This window comes from Pleurodeles waltl, chromosome 3_1 (assembly GCF_031143425.1).
Source record: "Pleurodeles waltl isolate 20211129_DDA chromosome 3_1, aPleWal1.hap1.20221129, whole genome shotgun sequence".
Classification (NCBI taxonomy): Eukaryota; Metazoa; Chordata; class Amphibia; order Caudata; family Salamandridae; genus Pleurodeles; species Pleurodeles waltl.
The window spans coordinates 701140379-701163655 of record NC_090440.1 but is presented as its reverse complement, the minus strand read 5'-3'; the positions used below and the strand labels follow the sequence as shown (position 1 = coordinate 701163655).

Genomic DNA, 23277 nt, shown 5'->3' with positions numbered 1-23277 from the left:
AGACCAGGGTTTTTTTTTTAGGGCACCAGGGGGGGGACACAAGTTAGCACAGAAAGTAAACCCTCAGCAGCACGGGGGCGGCCGGGTGCAGTGTGCAAACACATGTTGGGTTTGTAATTTAAATCAATGGGAAACCAAGGGGTCTCTTCAGCGATGCAGGCAGGCAAGGGGGAGGCTCCTCGGGGTAGCCACCGCCTGGGCAAGGGAGAGGGCCTCCTGGGGGTCACTCCTGCACTGGAGTTCCGATCCTTCAGGTCCTGGGGGCTGCGGGTGCAGGGTCTTTTCCAGGCATCGGGATCTGGGAGTCAGGCAGTCGCGGTCAGGGGGAGCCTCTGGATTCCCTCTGCAGGCGTCGCTGTGCGGGCTCAGGGGGGGCAACTTTGGTTACTCACTGGCTCGCAGTCGCCGGGGAGTCCTCCCTGAGGTGTTGTTTCTCCACAAGTCGAGCCGGGGGCGTCGGGTGCAGAGTTGCAAGTCTCACGCTTCTGGTGGGAAACGCAGTTGCCTTGAAGTTGCTTCTTTGTAAACAAAATAGCAGTCTTTGGTGAACAGGGCTGCTGTTCTCTGGAGTTTCTTGGTCCTTTTAGAGCAGGGCAGTAGATTCAGAGGTCGCTGGTCCTGGGGAAAGCGTCGCTGGAGCAGTTTTCTTTCGAAGGGGGGAGACAGGCCGGTAGGGCTTGGGCCAAAGCAGTTGGGGTCTTTCTGCAGGGTTTTTCAGCTCAGCAGTCCTCTTCTTCTTAGGTTGCAGGAATCTGAGTTCCTAGGTTCAGGGGAGCCCTTAATACAGAATTTAGGGGTGTGTTTAGGTCCGGGAGGGTAGAAGCCAATGGCTACTAGCCCCGAGGGTGGCTACACCCTCTTTGTGCCTCCTCCCAAGGGGAGGGGGTCACATTCCTATCCCTATTGGGGGGATCCTCCATCTGCAAGATGGAGGATTCCTAAAAGTCAGAGTCACTTCAGCTCAGGTTGCCTTAGGGGCTGTCCTGACTGGCCAGTGACTCCTCCTTGTTTTTCTCATTATCTCCTCCGGCCTTGGCGCCAAAAGTGGGGCCGTGGCTGGAGGGGGTGGGCAACTCCACTAGCTGGAATGCCCTGTGGTGCTGTAACAAAGGGGGTGAGCCTTTGAGGCTCACCGCCAGGTGTTACAGCTCCTGCAAGGGGGAGGTGATAAGCATCTCCACCCAGTGCAGGCTTTGTTACTAGCCACAGAGTGACAAAGGCACTCTCCCCATGTGGCCAGCAACATGTCTTGTGTGGCAGGCTGCTAAAACCAGTCAGCCTACACGGGTAGTTGGTTAAGGTTTCAGGGGGCACCTCTAAGGTGCCCTCTGAGGTGTATTTTACAATAAAATGTACACTGGCATCAGTGTGCATTTATTGTGCTGAGAAGTTTGATACCAGTCTGTTTGTTTGTTCCCAGTTTTCAGTGTAGCCATTATGGTGCTGTGGAGTTCGTGCATGACAGACTCCCAGACCATATACTCTTATGGCTACCCTGCACTTACAATGTCTAAGGTTTTGCTTGGACACTGTAGGGGCACAGTGCTCATGCACTGGTGCCCTCACCTATGGTATATAGTGCACCCTGCCTTAGGGCTGTAAGGCCTGCTAAAGGGGTGACTTATCTATACTGCATAGGCAGTGTGAGGTTGGCATGGCACCCTGAGGGGAATGCCATGTCGACTTACTCGTTTTGTCCTCACCAGCACACACAAGCTGGCAAGCAGTGTGTCTGTGCTGAGTGAGGGGTCCCCAGGGTGGCATAAGATATGCTGCAGCCCTTAGAGACCTTCCCTGGCATCAGGGCCCTTGGTACCAGGGGTACCAGTTACAAGGGACTTACCTGGATGCCAGGGTGTGCCAATTGTGTAAACAAAAGTACAGGTTAGGGAAAGAACACTGGTGCTGGGGCCTGGTTAGCAGGCCTCAGCACACTTTCAAATCAAAACATAGCATCAGCAAAGGCAAAAAGTCAGGGGGTAACCATGCCAAGGAGGCATTTCCTTACAGAATGTGGGTAAGCTTACCCTAACTGTGTTGCTGATAGCCCCTAGGCATGGCTCAACCTGTGAAGGCCGAAGGGGACACTTGTGTATATTGATCGTGAACCCCAGTTGATGGAGAAAGAAAAGGGGCCTGTGTGTGTTATTGGTATCATGGAAATGTACTGGCCTTGATGACAAAAATGGTCTTGTCTGCTAAGATGTGCTGCAACTACTCCCAGGCATTTATTGAACACCTGAGGTGCACAGTGACCCAGATTGGAAGCACCTTGGACTGGTAATGTATTCCCTGTTTCATGAACCTGAGGTATTTGCGGTGAGCTGGATGGATTGGAATGTGAAAGTAAGTGTCATTTAAGTCTAGTGCAGACAAAGTCGCCCTGTTATAACAGAGGGATCACATCTTGGAGAGTTACCATATGAAAGTGTTCTGAAAGGATGTAATGATTTAGTGGTCTGAGATCTATGATAGGTTGTAATTATCTTTTTTTTGGGGGGGGGGGAAATGAGGAAGTATAGACAGTATACTCTTATGTCCTGTTGTTGATGAGGAACAGGTTCTATAGCTCCTTTTTGAAGAAGAGCCCATAATTCTTGTTTTAGCAAATTTAAATGTTCTATAGAAAGTTTGTGTTTGAATGGTGGGATGTTTGAAGGTGTTGTGATGAGCTCCAGGCAATAACCATGTTAGATAATATCCGACACCCACTAATCTGTTATGCGTTTCCAGGCAGGAAAGAACTGCTGTAGACATCCGACAGGTGTTAGATGGTCGGGGGATGTAAAGTCGTGGAGGGGGTTGGCACGAGTGGAGGCATCTTTTCCACGACCTTTCAAATTGTTTCCCCTATATGAGCCTCAGTGAAAACCTACTGAGGAGGAGGTTTGATGCTGCTGTCTAGAAGAAGAGTTAGAGGCAACTAATGATGTTTGTTTGGAGCCTTTCCAAATGGTGCCAAATCCAGTTCCTGGGCCCTGGGAGTGAGTCATGGCACAACAAGGCAGAAACTAGTGCATCGACTTCCAGAACGACTTCGGAAACAGTGCCACTATGACCCCAGGCCGATGCCTGCACAGGAGCCGTGGTCTCCTCTGAGTGCAACAACTGTGGCCCACAATGCGGGCCAGACACCACTGCAGTGTCTCAGAGTCCTGCAACTGCACGAGTCCACAGTGCTGTGTCACCAACATCCATGGCACCCGATTCAGTCTCCACCACAGCACTTGTGGCCTGTTGTATGACACCGCAAAGTTGTTTGTACAAGGTGCGCTGAAAGGAGTCACAAAGAGTTGAAGTGCTCCCACAGATTTGGCAACTTCATTACCATTTTTTCTAAAGTCTGATCCACTTGTAAGCCAAAGAAATGCCTCTTTTCAAACGGGGCACTTAGAAGTGTTTGTTGTACTTCTGGCTTAAAGCCAGATATGTGTAAGCAGGCATGTCTACGTAACAAAATGCTTGTGGTAACACCCCTAGCTGCTGTGTCCGCTGCATCAAGGGCATATTTAATGGAATTGCTGGAGATGAATTTGCACTCCTGAACACTGCTGGCTTTTTTTCCTATACGCCTCAGGGAGATGCTGGAAGAGTTCCTCCATTTCATCCCAATTGACTCTGTCGTACCTTGCCAAGAGGCTTGGGTGCTGGCAAAGCACCAGTGGTTGGCCTCTTGGACCACAACCCTTTTACCAAATGCATCAACTTGAATTATTTTTTCAGGTGGGGGGCATCTGCTGATGTTTGGGAATGTGCCCTTTTCCGTGTATTTGATACATCTGGAGGGAAGTGGCCCTTAACGTATGGCGGGTACAGCCTTATATTTCTTGTCCACCCTTGAAAGCCTGCACATACTAGACCTTTAAAGATCTCTTCCGCATGACGCGTCATCCCTTTTAACATAGGCAGATACTGACATGCCCTTGTGGTAGAACATAAGGCTTCAAAAAGAAAATCATCCTCTATAGGATCTTTATGCAATGGGACCTGGCTGTACGCAGCTACCCTAGCTACAAGTTCCTAGAATGATGTTGCATCATTCAGGGATGAAGGTTTAGCTGGGTAGAGGTCCAGACATTATCTCCAGGGAGTCAATATCGTAAGTGTCCCATGGATATGTGGGTGGCTGCTGTAGGTTATCTTCTTCTCCCTGATCCCCTATGCAAGACTGTGGGGAGCCTAGAGTAGTAAAACCTATGTCACTAAGTGCGTGATGTGCTTAAAGGGGTAGTGGTGGTGGGAGAGGAAGAGGAGGTGGTGGAGGAGCAGACAAAAGGAGGACGTAGAGGACTAGTGTCAAAGTCCTTTTAGGAGGTACTGACAGTTCAATACCCCCCTCGAAATGATGGAGTAGGCACCAATTCCACTGCTTTTGCTATAAACCGTTAATTAGAAGCCCGGATGTGTATTTTCTTGTGTTTTGGGTTTACTCTCTAGTGCTGAGACAAAAGTTTTCGGTACCTAAGTTGGACTGTGTGTTGGTACTGAGGTGGTCAGAGCGGAGAAGGTAGATGTTTAGCTCGGCACGGAGATTGGTCGACTTGGTAGAGCAGAGGTGTGTTTCGGCTTGGTTTTTGGTGCTGGGCCCAATGGCTTGGAATCCTTAGCTGACATTCAGTGCCTAAAATGGCCTGTTGGCAGTGGTGACCCAGGAGCCGTAGTTGCGGTTGGAACCAAATGTCTGTTAGTAGGCTGGACAGGGGCACTTGTACTCACTGCACACTGTCTCGAAGAAAAATCTTGGGTCGGCATACCAAATTCTACTTCCAATTCAGAGCCCGTGATGGAAAGGGCTTCCTCTTCTGCTGCCGAGGCCTTGTCCAGTCCCTCTTCCTTTCCAACATAATGGAGACCAAAGATGTTGGAGGTCTCCTCAAGGTATTTTCGCAGCACCTACTTTCCCTGCACTCTGCGATTCCGCAACATTTTCTTCGGTTGAAATGATAAGACAGGGCACACAGTTCTCATTGGGTACGGAAACAGGCACAGGTTACAAATCTGATGGAGGTTTGTGTGCCAATATTTTGCGTGGCAACCGAAATATAGTCTGTTCAATTAACAGAACATTGTAGGGCGAATCCGATGAGGGCGAGGCACGAAGGCCGCAAAAGGAGAACACCAATTTGATGAGTGACAGTTTTCTTGTATTTTCAAGCAACAAGATGGAAACGCGAAAGAAAACAATACCAACCGGAATAGAGGTGCAAAATGGACCAAAGGGAGCCTGAACAAACGGTCTTGATCCGGAGCACCAAAGAACACGTCTGAACCCGATGACAGAAAGAAAACAAGCTAATGGAGTTGATGCCCATGCGCACTATCACCTAGAGGAGTCACTTTGCCTTGCGACTCCAGAGACTTCTTTGAAGAAAAAGAACTTGCACACATCCGGACCCAACACTAAATGTCAGGAGTCTGCAGAGCATGTGTATTTACAGCCACACGTCATTGAACATACAAGTTAAAAACCACAAAGCCAATGAACAGCAAAGGGTGGAATGCATTCTCAGATCAGCTTTCTGCATGTCCCCAAGATGTCTTTAGCAAACCATACATCGCAGCTGCTTGGTAGGCTTCGATCTAAAAGGTAGGCAATGCACAGCGATGTCCAGTCTTCTCTCCCAAATGTAGAGGACTTTGGAAATCTGTAGTAGTCAACTGCAGCCACCTACGGGGTGAGCGGGTTCTCAAGGGGCAGTACTATTTGCTCGTGCAGAACAAGCTCTGCAGGGCAGGAAATCATCTTTACACTACAAACATTGCCATACATATACCCTTCTTTCAGCCAAGAACTTCAATAGAAAAACAGCATATGCAAGGACAGTCTAGATTTATTGCACTCAGTGAATTCACTAGTTGTCTGAAGGAAGAACAAGCCTTCATACCTTTGATGGTCAAATTAAAGCAGCCAAGTCGATCCCCAGAGAGTGAATCAGCACCACACTGTAAGACGACAGCACTAGGCTGGTACATCTCCATCACCTTTGTCATCACCTAGAACAAAGAGGCAGTTACACAATCTGTGAAAATGAAGTCAAGAAGTGATATAGGAGATCATTCAAGGGTAAAGACTGAAGATTATCAGCTAATCGCAGAACGCTAAGTATTTTTAAAATTAGTTTCTGGAAAGAACATGTTCAAGTGAGAAAATTCGCCTCCGATCCACATAGAAGGCTTCAGAGACAGCAGATCTCGACATATGTTTTAGTTAGTCTCCCTACTGCCCTCTAAATGAACTATTAATTACCAAGTACTACTGGGAGTTAAGTGCTATTAGGAGTTCCGTCTTCATTGAGCAACTTTGCTTTATTCTTTAGTTTCACATTGTGGAGTGGGCAGACATGGGGGGGAGGAGGCAAGAAAGTCAGACTTCGGTGGTAAGTGAACAAATAATTGGAAGAGTACCAATGTTGGGGTAAATGACGAAAGCTTTTAAGTAACATGCTGTTCCTTTGATGCACTTGATAACTTCACCTCACTTCGCTGAAACAAACTGCACTCTACAAAGATGTTATTCCGTGTTCCAGTGCTGAAACTTTTTTTTTTTTTTTTTTTAAATCCGCCTTGAATAACCTTATATTTGCCTCAAAAAAATTCACTTCTCTCCAGTATGAAGTTATACTACTCCTCTCGGGTTGGGTGATGGGTAGGATGGAAGGAGAACATGAAGCTGTATTATACAAACACCAAGTGAATGTGCTACAAGTAGGCCTCGTGCAGCTGGCGGAAGGCACTGGCAAAAAGAAGACATCACGGGTCTTCCTAGATTTCATTCCATGCACTACTTGAGCATTTTTGACGTCTGAGGAGTAAGTTCACACAGGGATATAACTTTCTCTAGGCTTCGTGCAAGGCACCGGACACTGCAAGGATCTGGTTGCAAAACATTAAGGGCCCGATTTAGATCTCGGCAGCGGGGTTACTCTGACACAATGGTGACAGATATCCCGTCCGCCGAAATCTAAACACCATAGAAAACAATGGTATTTATATGTCAGTGGATGGGATAACTGTCAAGAGTGCGAAAGAGAAACCCCTTCGCAGAGATCTAAATCAGGCCCTAAGTCTCAAAGTGCACAGAAACTAACTAAACAGTAATGAGGGTGCCAATAGGCAAGCTGTGGGAGGATTTAGTCGTAAAAAAGTTCATTTTATAACGAGACAAGATTGGTAAGAAATCCACACGTTCGCTCCAATCCCCAAACAAAATAGCAGCATAAGACATCAGACATTCAAAGACAGCTGCATACAAGTAATGGGAAGATGTATAAAAGAGGGCACTGCTCAATGTGGGATCTGCACAAAAACCTTTGATAGAGGGGATTAATCCTCATGCCAGCAGATATGTTGAAAAACATGGCGTGTTTGATTTACACACAGAAGAGGTCTGTGACTGCCCAGAGCTTTGTTATGAGAGGGCAAGGAGCGTCTAACATACTCCAGCACTTGTCACAACCTAGGCTTTTACTGAGATATTGATTTTAGGACTTGCACAGCTAGTGCAACAAAATTCAATACCTTCTTGAATTCCTTCCATGGAGGGATTGAAGCCTTTTACTGTGTTACTTCTTGTAGTTGGCATCTGCGAATTGCACCATAAAAAGACCACCAAAGGTTTACTGCCACAGTGGTATTTTTGGTATATTACCTCTCCACAAACCTGGTAAGGATGGTCTGACAGCTCTATAAAGTACCTCTACTCAACTCCTCTGGTCTCCCATTGGGGCACAGTCCAACCGGATCTCAAGCCAAACACAACATAAATAGATGAACAGAAGGGGTTCTCACTGGTTTAAAGATGGCTTCATAGGACTCATCATCAATACCATCCCGGAGGGGAAAATTCACAGCATAGTATTTGCCCTTCCCCGCTCCGATGTCCTGTAAAAGGCAAGCAAAAGCCATTACTTGGTAAAAAGAGAACACCCAGAGGACAAGAGCAGAATACTCAACTCTTCAAACAGCACCTTCTCACTTCCTAAGTCCAGCATACTGTTCTCTACGAAGTGCACTCTACATTTTGGCACTCCCGTTCTAGTCTCTGGCCCACTCATCCCATCATCTAGGCCTAGCAAGTATTCCTAAACCCGTCTGCATGCCTCCTTGTCCTCCCTGCGAACACCTGAAATATAAAAAAACTTTCTCATGCACAAAGCTGTCTTTTAGGTTGGTTTGTGCTTTATAAATCCAATAAACACAAGAACGAAAGACAGTAGAGCCAAGCAGCAAAAGAGTGAGGCAGCTTGGTCTAGCATTTTTAAATCCCTACCAAAGCAGCCCTTTGTCAACCCATTCAGTCTTGTACCATTCCGGTGTGCATTATGACTAACTCGGACCTGCTCCGATACACAACTACACTGCATGTTCGCTAGCATCACCAAATGTAGCCCTGCCGCCTTTTAAACTCCTGTGAAACACCATAAGGGTGTTCACAGCTAGCCTTTACATTTTTCTCACCAAGTTATCTACTCCCCTAAGTAATTACTCTTCTACAAGTGTCTTCGGGCACCCTCAGCAGCTTCTGCTCATTGTCTAAACTAGGCTTATTCCTACACTTCTCTCGTGCCCAGAATAAAAAAATAATAATAAAAATAAGAAACACAGCCTACCAGTTCTTATTTATGAAAACACATACACCGACCACCCAATCGGTACTCTCATTGGTCCTACATATCTATCTCCATTACAGACAACTCAGTCCTATGCATTTTTGTACCCTGTCTCTACCAATGTATATCAGCTTTCAAATTCAGAAAAACAAAACAAATTGAATATACTGTACACTTTTTTGCAGCTTCAAATGTCTCTTTACCATAATCTGCACTACACAACGAAATTGTCTATTTTTCCCCTTTAGCACCCAGACATCCACGGCTGCCATATAAAACATGCTTTCCCTTAGCTGTCAGATTTGCTTTGCCATGACTGCACTACATAGGCATACCATGGGGTGGAATGGCTTACGACATTCCAAATGTTCACCAAATAAACAAATATCGAAAAACGAGCAGTACAACGTGCTCCAAAATCTCTGCTTCTCACCCGCAGGTCCCCCGTCCCAGGAAAGTACTCTCCATACTTGTGGAATGATGCAGTCATGACACGGTCAGTGGTGTAAAAGGCCTCTTCAACACCATCACCATGGTGAATATCGATATCTATATACAGCACCCTCTGGTGGTACCTAAATGAAAGAGAGGGAGGTTATTTGAAAGGGTAGCGTGAGTGGGCACTTGGAAAAATTAACCACAGACACCAAAGTTCCATCAATTCCTCGTCGCCGTCAGTATAACACTCATAGGAATCACTTAAGATAGCACCATTAACTGCTTTCCTATTCAGAAAATTTTTTTAATTGTTACTTTTCTATTTGCCTTTCTTTGTAGTGCACACCTAGTAAGATACAAGTAGTTGCTGTATTGAGATAAGTCTATCAAATACTTCCATTCAAAAAAAAGTTTCAGAAAATTGCACTCCACCCCCAAAACAAAGAAACCTACGGAAACACCAAACTACTCCTGTGGCCGAACCATAGGTTCAAAAATAGATGTAATGGACGTAATTGCATGATGGTGTTAGACCTTTAAAGCCCTATCCCTCTGCTATGACAATGCTCAAATACAGATATGTGACAGAGCAGCAAAGTAGAAGGCAAGAGACACGCTCACTTCAGTAACTCCAAGATGGCCAAGACAATGTCGTTCACGTAGCAGAAGCCGGAAGCCTCAGATTTCTTGGCATGGTGGAGTCCGCCGGCCCAGTTCACTGCAATGTCCGTTTGCTGCTTGTTCAGTTTGACAGCGCTGGCTGAAAGAATACACCATGGAGGTTATGCTGAATGCATTGCAAGGCTCTGTGCCCGATGCAAACTCACTGAATGCATTCAAACATTACCATGCGTGCTAACTCGGAACAGAACATTTCAGCAACCTCTGAAATATCCATCTCTACCCCTAGAGCTTCCAACACGTTCGGCATTCACAAATGTATAAGATTTCTGTGGCCAGAATCTCCGTCCCTCAGTCATCCTACACCTTATCTCACTCCCCGAATCCTCGAACCACAGTCTTGCACTAACATTCTCACCAAAACCCCTCACATGTAGCATAGTCCTCCAATTCCTTTCCGTTTTAGCACATGCAGCACTCCCACACCCTTGCACATGCAGTACATTTCTAGTTCACCCCGCAAGGTACCTTTGCTGGTCTCTTCTACCCCACCTTCGCATCGCTATTCTCCTGCAAACCCAAATTTGAGGCAAGAAAGAGGTGCTTAAATTTTCTCACCTACAGAACCTCCGGCAGAAAGCTGGCAAAACTCAAAGAGCCCATCGAACACAGGGCAGTCTTCTCCGACATTGACTGGGGAAAAAAAAAAAATAATAAAAAAAAAAAAGAAGAGCACAGGCAGACTGGATATAGAGGCAAACAATGGCTGAATATGGCTGTAAAATAGTAAATTATAATTTCTTTCTTCTCTGCCCAGTGAAACTGAATGCTAACAAAGATGGTGGATTGTAATTGCTCATAGAAAGAAGAGGGTGCTTACCAATTGCACACAGCAGAATAGAAACACGTCAGCTCACACAAGTGAAACGGAAAAAAAATGCTATCAAAGCACCCAGAACCTATCCAATCAATTGATATGCAAGGGTTGAGAGGCTAAGAGGGTGGCACACACTTTAAATATCCCGTATAATGTGAAAGCACTGCAATGTTTTGTGAAATCGCATGCATTACATTTAAATGTATTCACTCAGCCAACGCCTTATTACTTTGAAACCTCCAATTTGCTTTCTACTACCCTATACACTGACCGATTCTCTCATTTGTTATAATTCCCACACCAGTTACATGGCCCGCCTCTCAACTAATCACTTCAGATACATTTTGAAAAAAACTTGCCACAAAAAGGACTACACAACAGATATTTGAGTTAACATTTTTTTTGTTTTTAATCTTTTCTGGCTGAAAGTAAAAAGTGGATACTGCTTATAGCCTCCTCTTCACAATGTTAGGTCTACACAATTAAGAAGTACGAAACTGCTTGTGTACCTCAGATTTTGGTCTACCACCTGGGTGAAAAGCTACGCCGGAAGTCACACTTGCACAAACATCTCTTCACCAGTCTGCTCTGCTCCTCTATCGGATGCTATGTCTGAGCTCAGGTGAGGCTCCATATGTGACCTACGTCAGCATGTCGCACACATACAGGTTATCTGGGCAGAGCTGGGTTAGGGGTCCAGGGGACTGCTGCTCGGGGACCTCCGCACACTTGCACTTACATCGCTGCATCTGTTTGCTGTACTCCGACATGTTATCAGGTCGGATCGATCGCAGAAACTTTATGTAGTCGTCGCTGTGATACTTTGTCATCTCCTCTGCATTGGACTTGTTAGGCCGCTGAAGAGGAAGAAGAAGAATGTTAAAAGCATTCGATTTAAGAAGCAATAGTGGGTGTACTGTAGGCCCCACTGGCTTTGCTGTTTTCACGCTCTCCCACCCATCAGCTAACCCAAATACCACAAGCAGGCAGACTGGTAAGAAGCACTCCCAACACAAACTCTCGAGCCTTAATTATGTCCTGCAAAGGACTCCAAAACATTTAGTGTGGGCGTCACAAATGACACCAAAACCACCCTGGAACAGACAGAACTATACTTACTGACTTCCAGCTCAAGTTCTCGTCACCATCAAACGTATCACATGCAGCCACAATCATCTAAATCATACATATATATATATAAAAAGTCCTATCCATCAAAAAAATAACCTCCTAAACATTAACTTTTATCTAAACTCCCTGCCACTCACTCGAAACCAATGAAGGTGACCAGTCTGTTCACCAGCACCTCCAAAAGTAACTCCATGAACACCATGAACAACAGCATTTAGAAATGAAAACATCTGTTACTCAACAGGAGAGCCCCTAACCCAAACATTGGTTGTTCGCATGGGGATTTAGTGCTGCACCAACACACCACACCACACAGCTGGCAATCAGAGACAAAGATAATTAAAAGGAACAGGCAGCAGTTTTCTGGACTCTAAAAGAAACGTACAAGAAATACCACGGACGCTTCTAGTGACCGTACTTCTGCACAAACCTAGCTGGGAAGCAATGAAGCGCTGAACAGAAGGACAAAACCCCTTTATGGTTAAAGAACACTGACGGAAAAGCATGGGGGTACCCAACAGTTGAGCACAATGTCCTCTGTTAAGAGGAGTGTTGGAAATGGTCCCTTTGCAGGGTGATCTAACTTTTTGCCTCGGACTTCCTGTTTTTGACCCAGTGCTGAATTTTGTTTTGCTGGCTTTAGGACTCTGGGCACTTTACCACTGCTGACCAGCGCTAAAGTGCATATGCTCTCTGTCTAAATTGTATTGGTGATTGGTTTATCCATGATTGGCATTTATGATTTACTTTCAAGTCCCTAGTAAAGAGCACTGTGTGTGCCCAGGACCTGTAAATCAAGCTCTAATAGTGGACCTGCAGTACTGATTGTGCCACCCACACAAGTAGCCATAAAACATGTCTCAGACCTGCCAGTGCAGTGTCTATGTGTGTAGTTTAAAATCGTAATTTCGACCTCCCTTTTACTACAAATCACCCTAAAGTAGGCCCAAGGGGGCAGTGCATTTAAAAGGTAGACATGTACTGGTGTGCTTTACATGTCCTGATAGTGAAATACTGCTAAACTCGTTTTTCACTATTCCAAGGCCCACCTTTCCCATAGGGTAACATGGGGATTGCCTTGAAATAACTTTTATGTTTAATTTTACATTAGGAGCAGATGGTGATATGGAGTTTGGGGTCTCTGAACTCAAAATTTTAAAATACATCTTTTGGTGAAGTTGGGTTTTTGCACTGTGAGTTTGAAAATGCCACTTGGAGAAAGTGGGCCTTTTCTTGCTTAACCTTTTTGTGCCGCTGCTTGTCTGTTGAATACACGTGTGGGACAGGATGACAGATGGCCGTTTGTGCATTCACTCTCGACAGTGACACAGAGCTGAGGTGTGCCCTGCATATCCTGATGGCCCATCACCAGGCTGATGGGTCTTCCTGAGCTAGTGTGGTGGGAGGAGCTGACACTTGCACCTGAAGAGGGCTGTGTCTGTCCTCACACAAATCAGTTTCCAACCCCATGGAGTGTCTCTGGGGCCAGGGCAGGGAAAGGCAGGGTCTTTGCCTACTTCAAAGACAGAAATGAGTAGAAGTATTGGACCTCTGAGATCACATAGTTAGAATCCTTCTGGACTGAGGAAATTCTGCCAGGAGGAGCTGGATGCTGTAGGAGGGACTGCCACTCTCCCTGATGCTTTGTAGTGCTGGCATGAAGCTTTCTGCTTCTGTCCTGGGAATGGAAGGACTGGACTTGGCTTTCTACTACTTGCTTTCAAAGATTCTCCAAAGGCTTGGAATGAGTTTGCCTCCTGTTAAGAAGTCTTGGGAAAATCAAATAATTCCCCTGCCAGTACCTGGCCTCTCTTACTGAGAGTCCTGACTTTCCAAATGGTGCCAAATCTAGTTCCTGGGCCCCTGGGAGTGAGTTATGGCACAACAAGGCAGAAACTAGTGCATCGACTTCCAGAATGACTTCGGAAACAGTGCCACTCTATGACCCAACGTCGATGCCTGCTCAGGAGCCGTGGTCTCCTCTGAGTGCAACAACTGTGGCCCGCAATGCAGGCCAGACACCACTGCAGTGTCTCCGAGTCCCGCAACTGCACGAGTCCACAGTGCTGTGTCACCAACATCCATGGCACCCGATTCAGTCTCCACCACAGCACTTGTGGCCTGTTGTATGACACTGCAAAATGATGCCTTGCGTCTTGACCTGCTGGATTCATCAACACCACCTTGTCGTAAGCAATCAATGCCTTGCTGCCACCTCCTCTACAATGGTAAGGAGCGGCACCTCACCTCACCTCCCCTGCCTGGCTGTAAGGAACCAACGCTGCACCTGCTCCAGCGACGCCTCACCTCCCAAACTCCATGCAGCACCTTTGTTTCCTCATTGTTTTCCAAGGTACCGTAATCGCGGTCTACAAGACTCCGTGGCCAGCCATGCTCCCTTGCGGGTGGCGCCGGACTGTTGGAAGGAACTCAGTCAAGCCATTTTGATAGCCCCAGTTGGAGTTACTGTGTTTCTAAGCGCTATTCCACATTTAATCTTTAAAAATGTGTCTCTTTACTAGTGTATGTTGGATTTTTGTTGTTTTTTGGTCGTTTTACTCAGATAAATGGCTATTTTTCGAAACTGGAATGGAGTACTTTTGTGGTGTTTTCACAGTGTTACTGTGTGTACAAATACTTTACATATTGCCTCTGGGAGACGCAAAACTGCTTTAACCAAGCTACCAAGGGGGTGTGCAGGGGTTATCGTAGCTTTGTGACTCCCTTTCCCTGACTACAGTGAGGGTCCCTACTTGGACAAGGTGCACACCACTGCCAACAAGAGACCCCATTTCTAACAATGTGTGTCTTTGTGTACAGTGAAACAGCAGCAACAAAAACGGATGGAAGAACTGAAAGAAAAGTTCCCATAAGGAGCACAAAAATAACAGCATTGTGTACCACAGATATGGAACTCAATACCACAGCTCACTAAAGCAAAACTCTGCAAATAAAAGGTTCCTGCTAAGAACTACTTTTTTCAGATTTAGTATCAAACCTGCTGAGGTGTTAAGTTGCCAAATTCCATTTCTTTGCTGCCTTTTCAAAACCGTTTCTGTGAAAACTACTGCCATAAAAAATTTGAATTTAGTTTAGAAAACAATAGTACTGAAGTGACTCCAATGGGACAAATGAGTGCATTTTTTCCATTTATTATGGCTGGCAGTAGCCAAGCCAATGCGAAAGAGCCTAAAAAAAATAATAATAATAATAATAATAATTTACCCAGTTAAAGACATCATGAAAAACAAACTTCCTGCTTCGAAAACAGACCCATGAATATAGCGATGCCAGGGAATCAGCAACCATGAAGCACTTAAAGGCACTTGGAGAGAGGCTCCATGGTATTTCTCCCCAAGCTTTTCTGTTCAGTTTGCGAGGCTGCAGTTGACCAAAATCAACACAACCCCCCCCTCCCCCCAAATCTATCAGATACCTAATCACCATCCATTCCAGCCCCCTCATGCATTACACCAGATAATTAGAAAGAACCCCTTTTCCACTTCAAACCCCCCCAACACACAATACCAGATCATTGGGAGAAAGCTATCCCAGTTCAAAAGCACACACTGGCCAGCCATAAGATTTTCATGTGTGACAAGCTTCCCTTTTTATTTCTCAAACCGAGGCTAGGCTTCTTTGTAAAGCCAACACCACCCTCACTTCCTCCCTCTTAGTTTGCAAACATTTGAGAGAAACTTACATAGATCTCCATTTTCCTGTAAAGTCCATAGTTGAGCAAGAGGTTGTGAGTCATACGGATCCTGTGGGGCTTCATGGGGTGCCCTTGTCCATAGTAATAATTCCCAACATCTCCTAAAAAAAAAAGTCAAGAAATTAGTAGTAAATAACACTTCACACTGTAAACCAAACCTATAAGACTAAGGGGAGGTCTACTCTAGGAATGGAGATAATTTATGACAAACTCATGGAAGTGTTTTATCCTGAGACAAACGTTTTTGATTATTTTAATTATCTGGTTCTCAACTTATTGAGGGTTTAAAAAAAAGACTGATTCCCCACACCTACACTAGGTGGCATGCTTAACCAAAGGGACTTATCTGGAACGTTGTTGATGAAATGTCGGTCGTACACAAAGTGGCAGCATACTGCCTTTTTCACTATTATGGAGTTCCAAGAAATACAGTGGTGTGCTTTGGAAGGGACAAATAATTCTGCATCTATATCCCATAGGTGAACATTAGTAAGCACATTAAATAGTCAGTGAATATATATTTTAATAACCATATATACAAGATCAATAAACGGTGCATTCACTTAACAGCTCATACTCTGAACGTTTGTGTAGGAAGTTGGCTCTGGATATACTATCTCAAAGTGAGAGAAAGTGGGCACGGAGTCCAAGGGTTCCCCTTAGAGGCTGATAGCGGCAAAAATTAGATACTACTAAGGATCTATTTTGTGGTAATGTGGTCGACCATTAGGCTTATCAGAGGGTAGTGTTAAGCATTTGTTGTACACACAGGCAATAAATGAGGAACACACAGGCAATAAATGAGGAACACACACACTCAAAGACTTAACTCTAGGCCACTAGGTTTTTATATAGAAAAATATCCTTCTCTTAATTTATTTTAGAACCACAAGATTCAGAATTCAAGTAAGTACATAAATTGTAAGGTACTTGGCATAGGTAAATATGGAACTTTGAACTAAAACCATAATGTACCCAGTTTTGGCAGAAATGGCAATAAGCCATTTCAAAAGTGGGCACTGCAAAAAAAAAATCAACAGTTTCTGGGGAGGAAAGTACAAGTTAGTTTATCAGGTAAGCAAAGCACTTAAAAGTTCAGTCTCATAGGCAGCCCACCGTTGGGGGTTCAAGTCAACCACAAACACAGAGCACCACCAACACAGGGCCGGTCAGGTGCAGAGGTCGAAGTAGGGCCCAAATAACATTGGCGCCTATGGAGACCAGGGGTTCTCCGGTTCCAGTCTGCTAGCAGGTAAGTACATGTGTCCTCGTGGAGCAGACCAGGGTGGGTTTTGTAGAGCACTGGGGGGGGGGGGGGGGGGGTTGGGGAAATCACAAACAGGCACACAAAATACGCCCGCAGCGGCACAGGAGCAGCCGGGTGCAGTGTGCGAAGTAGGTGTCGGGTTTTAGACTGAAATCAATGGAGAGACCAGGGGGTCACTCTGACGATGCAGGCAGGGAACAAGGGGGCTTCTCGGGCCAACCACTGACTGGACATTGATGAGGGCTGCCTGCTGGTCACTCCTGCACCAGTAGTTGGTTTCTCTCGGGCCGGGGGGGCTGCGGGTGCAGTGCTTCTTCCAGGCATCAGGTTCTTTGTTACCAGGCAGTCGTGGTCAGAGGGAGCCTCTGGATTCTCTCTGCAGGCATCGCTGTGGGGGTGCAAGGGGGCCATCTCAGGGTGTTCACGTCATTGGAGTCGCCTGGGGGTCCTCCTTGCAGTGCTGGTTCTTCAGGACACAAGCCAGGGGGCATTGGGTGCAGAGTGTTGAGGACTCGCGCTTTCTGAGTGAGGCTGGAGGCCCTTTAAAGTTGGTATCTTTGTTGCTGAGACAGAGCTGCTGTCCTCAGGAGCTTCTTGGTCCTTTGGGTTGGAGGGCAGTCCTCCGAGTCGGCAGTAGTCGCTGGTCCCGCTGGATGCATCATTGTGCAGATTATTTGAGTCCGGAGACAGGCCAGTAGGGCTGGGGCCAAGTCAGTTGTTGTCTCAGTCATCTCTGTGGGGCTTTCAGGTCAGCAGTCATTCTTCGTATTTCAGGTCATCAGGAATCTGTTTTCCTGGGTTCAGGGTTACCCCTAAATACTCAATTTAGGGGTGTGTTTCGGGATGGAAGGCAGTAGCCAATGGCTACTGTTCCAGAGGTTGCCCACACCCTCCTTGTGTCTCCTTCCCGTGGGGGGGAAGCGGGGGGGGGGGAAATCCCTAATCCTATTGGGGGAAATCCTCCAAAACAAGATGGAGGATTTCCTAAGACAGGGGACACCTTAGGGGCTGTCCTGGCTGGAGGGTGGCGACTCCTTGTTTTTCTCATTATCCCCGCTGGACTTGCTGCCACAAGTGGGGGCTGTGTCCAGACGGGGCAGGCATCTCCACTAGCTGGAGTGCCCTGGGGCACTGTAATACCAGGCTTTGAGTTCAGAGTTTGTTCCTGGTCACAGAGTGCACAAAGGAACTCACCCCATGTGGCCAGACACCCGTCTGGATGTGGCAGGCTGGCAGAAACTGGTCAGCCTAGCAGTGTTGATTTATTGTGCAGAGAAGTTTGATACCAAACTTCCCAGTATTTAGTGTAGCCATTATGGAACTGTGGAGTTTGTGTGACAAACTCCCAGACCATATACTCTTTATGGCTACCCTGCACTTACAATGTCTAAGAATTGGCTTACACTGTAGGGACATAGTGCTCATGTAGCTATTCCCTCATCTGTGGTATAGTGTACCCTGCCTTAGGGTCGTAAGGCCTGCTAGAGGGTTGACTTATCTATGCCACAGGCAGTGTGAGGTTGGCATGGCACTCTGAAGGGAGTGCCATGTCGACTTGGTTTTTTTTCTCCCCACCAGCGCACACACAAGCTGTGAGGCAGTGTGCATGTGCTGAGTGAGGGGTCCCAAGGGTGGCACAATACATGCTGCAGCCCTTAGAGACCTTCCCTGGCCACAGGGCCCTTGGTACCAGGGGTACCATTTACAAGGGACGTATCTGTGTGTCAGGGCTGTGCCAATTGTGGAGACAAAGGTACAGTTTAAGGAAAGAATACTGGTGCTGGGGCCTGGTTAGCAGGGTCCCAGCACACTTTCAATCATAACTAGCATCAACCAAAGGCAAAAAGTTAGGAGGTAACCATGCCAACAGTGGCATTTTCCTACAGTTTGTCTCCATCTTTGAGGACCGCATGGATCTAGTATAGTGCTATGTGCCTGTGGTTGCTCCCACTCTTACAGCACACAAAGTGCTCACGTGATGTTTTCAGCTAGAACCACTGCAATCTGTAACACTCTTAAGGTCTGAATCAAGGTTGGCATTCGTGGAACAGTTCATGTAATTCTATGCAGCCCTCCTATTGCTTCGTTCCATTTACAGGTTTTTGGTGCAGTCAGGGAAGCTCAAAGTTGTCTTTAGGATTTGCAGTTTATTGTTTCAGGAATTGCACAACGTTGCAGCTACTCTCCAAGCTATGTTAGACTCTGATTTTTTGTTCTTGGTGCACGGTAGGACATACAGTTGTCCTCCCGTTTCTGGATTAATTCAGTAGACAAAACACTTTTTGTGTTGGGCTCAATTGAAAGAGCTCTTACGTAATCAACGATCAAAGCACATGCAATATATATATATATATGAAGTGAATTAATTGTAATTAATTAAAGCTATGATCCTCAAACTAGAGTGCTGGCTTTCTCTGTATTCCAGGAAGAAGTGTTTATGTAAGGGCGAAGGCGGAGCGCCATTCCGAGCACCACCAGCGATTTGGAAGCACACCGGCATCCGCAAGCAGGAGTGTTTGTCTAAAGGTCGGAGTGCCCCCGGGGGCCTGTTACAGACCTTCGGAGCTGGGCATCACGCAGATTTCTGCAATAGTGGTGGAGTGAGAGGAAATATGCTTTTCAAGCAACAAGAGATTTCATTTTGCAGCGCTTAGAAAAGGATGTTAAGTATGCACCAACAAAAGACGAATATCCCACTTGGGAACGATTGAACAATGAAGGTGATTTAATGACTTATTTATTTTAAAGAACTGCAAAACCACTTATGAAATGCCGGTCGAATTCTAATTAAAGTTATAGTGCACATGAAATGGAGATCGTACCTATTTAAGGAAAAACAGACGGGAGTATTTCTACCATTTTGGTTTTATCATCACATGTGCCAACTATTTAAATTGATTGTGCCACGGCGTTTCAAACAGTTGACAAAGGCTAACCACATAGCCGAAACGCGTCCTGAAGTGAATTAATTGTAATTAATTAAAGCTATGATCCTCAAACTAGAGTGCTGGCTTTCTCTGTATTCCAGGAAGAAGTGTTTATATATATATATATATATATATATATATATATATATATATATATATATATATATATATATTTTTTTTTTTTAAACATCAATATAATTGCTAGGCAGTGAATTCAGAGGCTACTAGGAAAAGAACAGGAGCCCTTGAAGAATACAGAAAAACCAAGAGCTGGTCTTCCCTATTCAATGCACAACTTGGCTTCCAAGGGTATTGTATGCACAAAAGAATCTGCTAAAAACCAAATCATATCTAGATCAGAGGTAGAGCTTCTTAGGTAATGGGCAAACTGATTTGGCTACGGAGGTACCACCTGTAGGAAAGTGCCCTCTTTCTTGGCATGGTTACCCCCATTTTCTGCCTGTTGTCAGTATGTTGGGACGGTGTGTACAGGGTTCTTGCTTTCCAGGGCGCCAGTAGTTTTGCTCTCTCGTCTAAATTGTACCTTTTTCTTCCCACAATTAGCATACTGGTCCCCCCACGCAAGTCCTAGTACATGGTACAGAGGTACCCAGTGCATTGGGGTTTCAGGGGATCCCTATGGACTGCAGCAGTTATCCTGCCACCCATAGGGAGTCCATGCAAAGGGTTTTGCAGGTCTCCCATTGCAGCCTGCGGGAAACGGGTGCATGCACCTGTTTTCACTACAGGTCCACCAGGTCACTGTAGGTCACCCCTATGGTAGGCCCTCTCAGCCCAGAGGGCAGGGTGCAGTTACCTGTGTGTGAGGGGCTCCCCTGCATTAGCGGAGGTGCCTCCAACAAACTCCAGACCCATTTTACTGGACTTTGTGAGGGCGGGAATGACATTTTATATGTGCGCTGGACACCGGTCACTTCCTATGCCCAGCTATACAATGGTAACTCCAAACCTGGGCATGTTTAGTATCAAACATGTCCGAATCATACCCTAATACTGTTGCAAGTATTGGAAGTATGATTCCATGCACTCTGGAGGCTCCTTATAGCACCCCCAGCATTGCTACCACCAGTCTTACCGGGTTTTCTGGGCAGCCCAGCTGCTGCCACTCCACAGACAGGTTTCTGCCCTCCTGTTGCTTGAGAAGCTCAAGCCCAGGAAGGCAGAACAAAGGATTTCACCCTCTCCCTTTGGAAATAGGTGTTACAGGCCTGGGAGGGGTAGCCTCCCCAAGTCACTGGCAATGCTTTGAAGGCCACATTTGGTGCCCTCCTTGCATAAACCAGTCTACACTGGTTCAGGGACCTCCCCCCGTCCCTACTCTGGTGCGAAACTGGACCATGGAAAGGGGAGTGACCACTTCCCTGTCCATCACTACACCAGGGGTGGTGCTCATAGCTCCTCCAGAGGGTCCCTGGGTTCTGTCATCTTTATTTCAAGGTTGGTAGGGAACTCTGGGAGCATCCGAGTGGCCAAGCAAGGCAGGTGACGTCAGGGTCCCCTTCTTATAGGTGCTTAACTGGTTAGGTGACCATTCCAGGGCTATTTAGGGTCTCTCTCTTGGTTGGGTCCTCAAATTCTGCTTCAACGTCTGGCCTCCAGAACCGCGACTTGACCCTCCAGGAACCTACAAGCTGCAGATCCACAAGGACGAATCTTCTGCAACATTGTATCCAGACTTCCTGCCAGCTTTGCAGTATTTCTCCAGCTGCGCTTCCTCAGAAGACTGCTACTCTTTAGTTTGCACAAGGTAGCTGGCTACGTGGCTCTCCCCTTCTGATGCTACATCACGGATGGAAGTCCTTTCCACTCCACACAAGACAGCATCCCCGTGCACAGTGTCCTTTGCAACGGCCAAGGCTCGTTTGCTTCACCTCCAAGGGCAATTTCATGCGACGTGTAGCTCCAGCTCCCAGCACTCCCACCTGCAAGTCCTGGGACTCTGCGTGGTCCTCCGGCGACGTGGGATTAACTTCTATGGTGCTGCATGGGCTGCTTCACCGATTTCTGTGTTCCTGTCCTGTGGGACACTTGCGGGTGCTGCCCCTGTGGGCCATCTGCGACGCAGAGTACCCAGTGACTCTGCCTCCTGGGTAGAGCCCTCCTGGGCCTTGCTGGTTCCCAACAACACCTCTTTTCCTCCAACCGCAAATTTGCCTTTGCCAAGGCTTGTTGGTGGAAATCCTTCACTGACACCCATCTGCAATCCAGCTTGCAACACCTTTCTGCACACCTCAGGAACTCTTCTTCAGCTTCTGTTCTAACCTGTCTTCCTTCTTCGTCAACCAACTCAAAAAGGTACCTCTGGGTGGGTAGTATCTCCTACACCCCCACCCCAGACACTTCTGGACTTGGTCCCCTCTCTCCACAGGTCTCCATCTTCAGTAATCCATTGCTGATTTCTTGCAGGCTGTTCTGGGTGTCTTCTTTTTCATCCTTTGGGGTGGTTTTGGGGAAATCCAGTGTTTTACTCCTGCATTCCTGGCCACTGGTTGGGGGAGGGTGGGTACTGTATTACTTACCTGTGTGGTTTCTTAGCACTCTCAGCTCCCCTCTACACAATTTAATTACCTAGGTGGGGGCCCTGTGTTCGCATTCCTCTTTCTTAGTATATGGTTTAGGCTCCCTCTAGGGCTACTATTGCTTATTGCCATTTTACACTGTTTTCTAACATTTTTATGCCTCTTACGGTTTATTAATGTGTGATTATATTATATATAAATAAATAAAATGTACTTATCTCCTAGTGGAGGGTTGCATATCTACTATTTTCTGATACTGTGTTCTAAAAATAAAAGTACCTTTATTTTTGTACAACCAAGTGTTTTGTTTCTTGTGTGTAAGTACTGTGTGACTTTAGTGGTATTGCATGAGCTTTGCATGTCTTCTAGATACGCCTTGGCTGCTCATCTAACTCTAGGGAGCCTGGCTTCTAGACACTGCCTACACTTCACTAAGAGGGGTACCTGGACCTGGTACAAGGTGTAAGTACCAAAAGGTACTCACCACACACCAGGCCAGCTTCCTACACCACCAAACCAAGATCAAGAAGGGACTCATTTAAGCACTGGTTGCTGTCTAATGGGGTGCTGAATGAAAAAGAAACACACATTGGCAAAGCCATCAGTATCACCTTTGTGACCTACTGGCTTTTCCAATGTTTTTTAGTGACGCTGTGATACTGTGCAGCATTACTAAAATTATTAAAAAACAGAAAGCCTTCGACACAACTGCCTGGGTCATTTTAAGGGGAAGCACACTATGAATGTGTGCGCGCCTACAAAATGAGAAGGAGTTTTTTTTTTTTTTAGTTACCAATCCAAGTTAAAGCGCACAAAAGCAGACGAGCAGAAGCAATACGGGCAGAAGGGTGCTTAGGGTACAAGTTGGGGTTAGATGAGGGTGGAGTGAGGCCTCCACTAATTTTAGAGAGGGGCTGCCGTCCTTCTTATCCCAAGGCTGAAGAAGGCCTAGAACTGTACATTTATGGCTCCTGAAGCAGGTAGGTTTTAATTCATAATTGCTCTTGCTTTTTTTAATGCAGCCTTATGACAAAAAGGTTTGGGGTTTCAGATGGGACTATATCCACCACCCAAAATTGTGCAGGCTCTCTTTGTCTGGGCAAATAGGGCTTCTTGAACCTTTCATTATGTTTTAAGGTAATGTTGATGTGC

General features: G+C 46.2%; 1 protein-coding gene across 2 annotated transcripts in view; it reads right to left on the bottom strand.

The window, feature by feature from the left end:
• HDAC1 (histone deacetylase 1) overlaps positions 1-23277 on the bottom strand; it is a 160622-nt gene that overhangs the window by 111189 nt on the left and 26156 nt on the right. For both annotated transcript variants that reach the window (XM_069223369.1, XM_069223370.1), the window contains exons 2-8: positions 15380-15492; positions 11285-11402; positions 10287-10361; positions 9669-9807; positions 9043-9184; positions 7789-7881; positions 5886-5994 (exon numbers count right to left, since the gene is read on the bottom strand). In XM_069223369.1, coding sequence (XP_069079470.1) covers positions 5886-5994; positions 7789-7881; positions 9043-9184; positions 9669-9807; positions 10287-10361; positions 11285-11402; positions 15380-15492 — 789 coding nt within the window. The remainder of the gene's footprint in view (positions 1-5885; positions 5995-7788; positions 7882-9042; positions 9185-9668; positions 9808-10286; positions 10362-11284; positions 11403-15379; positions 15493-23277) is intronic.